Source organism: Phaethon lepturus, unplaced genomic scaffold (assembly GCF_000687285.1).
Source record: "Phaethon lepturus isolate BGI_N335 unplaced genomic scaffold, ASM68728v1 scaffold3165, whole genome shotgun sequence".
Taxonomy (NCBI): domain Eukaryota; kingdom Metazoa; phylum Chordata; class Aves; order Phaethontiformes; family Phaethontidae; genus Phaethon; species Phaethon lepturus.
The window spans coordinates 42,995-48,994 of record NW_010538187.1 but is presented as its reverse complement, the minus strand read 5'-3'; the positions used below and the strand labels follow the sequence as shown (position 1 = coordinate 48,994).

Genomic DNA, 6,000 nt, shown 5'->3' with positions numbered 1-6,000 from the left:
ACGCTCTTCTGAAGCGGCTTCTTTTAGCTTCTCCTTCACTTATTCAGATAAGCCACGTTTGCACTTCAGCGCTGCGTGGACCATCGTTCAGCATTTAAAAAGCAATTAACACCCAGCCAAGACGGTCCTGGAGCAGAAAATCGGGGACTAGGCAGTAAACACAACCTCGTGGGCCAGCAGCATGCCTCCACATTGCATGCTGGCTGTTTAGGAAGACCGGTGCGTCTGTATCTACCCTTCTGCAGAGTAAGTCACCCCATGTTTTTAGAAAACACGTACCATAGCTGAGCCTTAACAACAGATTTCGTTTTGGACTTCAGTCATTTTAACAGCATGTACCACAACTTAATACACAACAAATTTTATCAAATCCTAGCTGCAGTCAAGTCAGTCCTGTAGTTCACTGTAGCTTCATCGTCCTCCAGTCACAGCTTCATCTGCTGTCTGACATTAACAAGGCATCCTCACTTTCTCTCAGAACCGCACCCTTAGTTTTACTGCTTTAATCCCCCCTCTCTCCCCTCTGCTCCACGGACGGGCAGCTCAGTAACCCTGCTCCACTTGGTACGTTCTTCTTCCCTCACTACTTGAAATCAAGGCCTTCCTACCCCTTATTTTCATATTTTCCTACCTTATCTGCTAGTACCTTCACTGAAAGACAAGAGAGAGCTGGAAAGCCGGTGCCTGAGGGATGCCAAATATCTTCTTTCTTACACAGGACATGGAATAGAAAAGTATTACCAGCAACTTGGACACAGTCAAGCCACACACAGTGCTATTTTGGGGAGGGATAAAGATGGCTACAGCTACGTTCTGTAGTTAAACAGTCCTGGTTTGCTCTGTGAGGAGCTCACTTAACTTTGGACCATATCTTTGGGTCAGCCTTCCGGCTGATCTCACTTTGCAATCCAGTGTTTTCACTCCAAAACCTGGCACAGAGGCAGAGTAAAGGTGCCTGACTCGAGCTCTCCTAATCCAGACATCAAACATGCAGCAAAAAAGGAGCATGAAAGCCACCCCCTCAATCAACTCTGTCAGCTAAATCTCAAATCTATGCTGAAGAGACCCTCTCGGGACTAAACACACTGAAGGACCTGCAGGACAGCGACCTGCAGATGACCACCCGTGGTTCTGACATTCGTGCCCAGCTGGGGCAAGCCGGGACGAGGAAGTCTTAGCACGAATGAAAACAGAGAATAGACATCTGTTGTTTGGGAAATCTGTTCTGAGCCGGAAGATGGAGAGTAACAGCAAAGCTTTGAAGCAATACACATTGTTTCACAGATTTCCTTGTCAAGAGATCTTGCGAGAGGTGTGAACATAACAAAATGTCATCGTTTCTCTAAGCTGAATCCATTCAAATCATTGCCCTCAGTTCTAGATATAGGTTTCTAGAGCAAGTGGAGAAAACACAATCTCACAGCCTCCCACCACACAAACAATCCTGTTATCTTTTTGTGGGGGTGTCTGTTACATACTCATACGAGAAGGTTCACAGGTACATGACCTGCACAACAGAGGAACAGCAGAAGCAGGGTGCAGCACAAGCAGAAAATCATAGAAGTTACAGTAGCTGCTTAAAGCATATTCTTTATTCCCCCATAAAATCAAGACCATTGAAAAAGCAGCATTGAGCTCTCAGTCCTGAAATACCAAAAAAGCCCCATCACCAACCAATTATTTGAAACCACCTTTAAAAAGTGTTCACCTTGCTTTGGGGATTCCTTGTCGATAGGCGAGGCATTTTGTAATTTTTTTTCCTTCCTCATGCTATGCTTTGTCACTATATGTGTATATAGACACGTATATGTACATATATACACAAATATATAAAGCAGTGCATAAACAAACCTGTAAGATTTCCCCATCCACACATCTTCTCTCCCTGCTTTGCACAGCTTGAGACCTAGGCTGCTTGGGTTTGAAACAAGAACCCACCTTCGGTTTTTCTGCATGCTTGAGAGTCTTTGTCAAGTCACCGGCGCTCTCGGCTGACGATGCTCCCTGTATCCTGGCTCCATCTCCGGACTCCAAGCTGGGAAGCAATGCTTGCGAGCAGCTGCAGTGCGGCTCCTTCACCTTCTGACCAGAGATCAGATAGGTCTTCAAACCTACAGAAAAAAAGAAAATGAACAGTCAGAACTGCAGCAAGGCAAAAAGAATGCTCGTTTGGACTTCGCAGATATGAAATATGTAACTATCAAAGACACTATCAATGACTGGGAATAGAGCACGGACACACACACACACACACAAAAGAAGACAGCGGCTGGGAAAAACGACCAGGAATATAAAGATTCTCTGTGTAAAGTGGTGGCAATTCGGATTGCCCAACATCTGCTGTCCCAGACAGAAGAGACTCCTCTAACACACAGCAACGGCCAGGACGGACGCGTACTTTCTTTATTCCATTTTCACTCGTGTACTTCTGAAAAATAGAGCGAAGACCTTATGTGTTTGCTTCCAAGTTGTAATTTGAGCTCACACATTAACTCTTTACTTCTGGAAAGGATGTGCAGCCTGTTTTTCAGTGGTATCTGTGTTAATATTCTACTCCTGAAAAATCAACATGTATTCTTCCACTTCCACTCGCCATTTGTCAGAGGGATGTCGTCAAAATTGCTTAATGCTGGTAGCACACTGAGAAAGGAAATGGCGTTTAAGCGCTAGAAATTCTGATGGGTTTTCATAGTTAGCGCAGACTTCACATTTTGAAAAAACAAAATCAATCTCTCTTGCACGTACACCCACTCACGCTCTCTGCAACTGTTGTATGAATTGAAGCATAATTGGAAAGCAGATCCCATATTAAAGGCCAGGCTGGTAAATACCATGCTGTATCAAGCTGAGCTGTATCAAAAACCTGTTCAAAAAATAAGAGTGCTGAGTTTTGTTGAGAGTATCACTTATTTTACTTCCTTGAAACTTTGCGTTACGATGTTGTGGGTTATTCCTAGGCACAAAGACGAAGGAGCTACCGATGGCACTGCTTTCTGAATTCAAACGAGTTAATTTTACGGCCACTGCACGGGAAACCACCCGCTCAGCATGGAAGGGCACTGACGCGCTCCGAAAAGCGTGGAGGTCGTCAGCTCGCAGAGCTGGAAAGCGCTCGTCGTTTTGAGCTACCGGAGACCGCTGTCCCGCGCGGTTGGGCGGCCGCGCTCTCGCTGCTGGGATGGCTGCCGGGTTTGCGTTCGGGTCACCCCCCCGCCTTCTGCCGGTATTTGTCACCCAGTCGCGGGCAGACACACGGCTGTCGCAGCCATCGACTGCACTCAGTCGCCTCCGGCCGTAGGACGAAAGCTGGAAATAACTATGTCAGGTTGCGGCTCTTGGAAGAGGGCAGGTTTCTGTTCGTTAGGACACGGTCGTTCTCTCCGCACCTTCCTTACAGACAGAAAACCCTGTTCCACAAACCCTTTTTTGTCTGTAAGATGTAACACGAGACAGTACTTTGTCTACAACCTTTCCGATAAAAATAGGTTAGACATCCAAACAGCAATTTTGCGGCTTCTCTGTTTATTCCACGAGTAACTCGGGCTCCTGAACACCTCCACAACCATCGCAGAAACCCCCAGCTGTAGCGACCGTTCCCACCTCAGGCTCGAAAGCCGCCGGGAAAGCTCCGGTGTTCTCACGGTCCCCCCCGCCCCGGCTCCGGAGCGCTCGCTTGCGTATTCGAGACCTTACACTACAGCCAATCTTTATTTTTATGGCGCTTATAGTAGCGCTTGGATTTTATTTGGCAGTGCCGCTTAATAAAATCCTGAGCTGCTGCTGGCTTCCAGATGTCGGGCTGTCTCTAAAACCTCTGTTGATGGGGGTTGTCATTTAAGGAATTCACCGCAATCAGCTTACAATTATATGTTTACTGTGTAAAAGCTAGAGCATTAAGCTCACTACTCCTATTTTTAAAAGCTACCTTAAAGCAACAGGATTATTTTACCACTCTGCTATCCCTCTAGGTTTTTCCCTAAACAAACATATTTTCTTTGGGTTTCGTATTTTTGAAAATACCTCTTACCGCGCTGCGCAGCGTAATTATTTTGTCAGTCTGTTGCGTACAGTAAAATTATCTCCACTTTGAGCTCCACACCGAGGAAAAAGGGAAAAGGCTACAGTACGCCAGTAATTGAAAATGTGTTTGGGAAAGCAAAATCCACCCTCGCCCCAACCTGAAACCGCGGCGTGCCACGGCTCCTCGGCGTGCCGCGGCTCCTCGGCTCCGCTCCACCCCTCGTCCTTCCCGTCCGTGGCAAACCCACCAGCCCACAAACGCTATCGCCCCGTTTCCACCGACGGCCGCTCGCGCCCGCCGTCCCACAGAGCTGCTGGGTTTAAAGTTGGCTAAAATGGCTGGTCCTTGGCACCAAATCTATTTAAAAAAAAAAAAATCTCTTTATTATCTCCTCGTGCTCCCCAGCCCCGCCACGTCTGCTGAACAAGGAGCGTTACTCAAAACGGGTAATTCCTTTAAATATGACAGAGAAAAGCCAATATCCTGCAGAACCACAACAGAGCTTTAGTAAGAAGTCACCGGGCTACTCCTAGCACTGAATGCTCAGGGTCTCAGGACAGCAAATAAGGACAAAAAAGGTTATTTTTGGAAAGTTTTTGAAAATTAGGAGGTGTAAAAATCTTTCATCTTTATAGAACTTTACTGAGATTGCCTACCTAACACTTTGTTATTAAATCCTTCTTATGATAGGAAAATTCTATTTGTTTTAGTATTCCTTGCAACTCTGTGACGCTTCGCACAGAGACTCCTACGTTCAGTCCGAACTATTTCAGTATTAAAAAAAGGAGTCATTAATTCAGTAGGACTGTATCGATGTAACGAAAACGTATTGTACGAGAACACTGTTATTCCTCCTCCTCCATCTCCCGTGAATTAGTACAACCAACACCGTCATTTTCCATACAAACGGTGTATGCAGAGAAAAACATTCACATCACCACGCGGGCACGTTTAAATCAATTAGGCAACACAACGATATTAAACGAACAAGCCAACAACGGAGGAGCTGCCATTTTACGTGAAAAACCAGCAAACACGGTGACGATTTCTGGCGCGTGTTGCTGCGCAACGACGTAACTCAAGACATGGCAATGAAGAAAGCGCCATGAGATGCTTATACTGCCGATGATACAGACAAAGCTCATCCTTTCATCCCCTCCTGCCATTCTCAACCTTAAGGATGCTGTCATCCCCCAAATTTATTCAAAATAAATCATGAAAAATAAGACAACCTCAAAATGCCCGATAGCAAATGTGTACCTGCAGCGCGTTTCTGCTTTTTCCAGAGACGGCTCTTGGAAGTGAAGACGGGGAATCGGCTAAAACAACCCACCCCCCAACATACCAATTTAATATACGTAGTATTTTCTGCCTTGGGGAAAAAATGAGCTACGTCGTTTATCTTTGAGAGACACAAGCCATTTCCTTCGCTTGTCTTCAAGTTCTGAAAATCTGTAAGTGTTATAAAGAGTAACAGCTCCCGCACGCTGAGCCAAAACACGCATTTCTTCAATTCAACCACTTTGAGTATTTACAGTGTTTGCAAAGTCTATTTGTGACAAAATAGTTAATATTAACAAAACAGTTAATAGTGAGATCCCCATTGAACTACAGTGGGTTTATTAGTCCTACTACCATTGAATTTTAGAAGTGTTAGGCAATTTCTGTACTCGGCTCCTTTCTTCAGTTAGCTTTTCTTTTTATCAGCTGCATTTCTCTGAACTTATAAAAACAGAAAACCATCTCAAACGCTAAATAATACACTAATAACAATTTTTTTAAAAAATCATATGCATGCACTCACACGCAAATTATTTTCTGTATGCACAAAAATAAATAAAAGTATAAATAAGGCTGTGTGTGTAAACATTCCAGTCTTCAAACTGGTTTTGGTAGCGTGAGAAAAAGCAGTTGTTGCAGAGGAAATGGAAAGTTCAGCGACGCGGGCTCGGGCCGGCGCAGAAGCTGCCGTTATGCCA

The 6,000-nt window shown here is 45.1% G+C and overlaps 1 protein-coding gene across 1 annotated transcript in view; it reads right to left on the bottom strand.

Annotated features, from left to right (window-relative positions):
- The window catches only part of ADCY9 (adenylate cyclase 9), a gene marked incomplete at its 5' end in the record, with an annotated part of 85,884 nt that overhangs the window by 36,895 nt on the left and 42,989 nt on the right, over positions 1-6,000 (bottom strand). Inside the window, 1 exon segment of the mRNA XM_010286694.1 lies at positions 1,939-2,111. Within this exon segment, the coding sequence (XP_010284996.1) occupies positions 1,939-2,111 (173 nt within the window).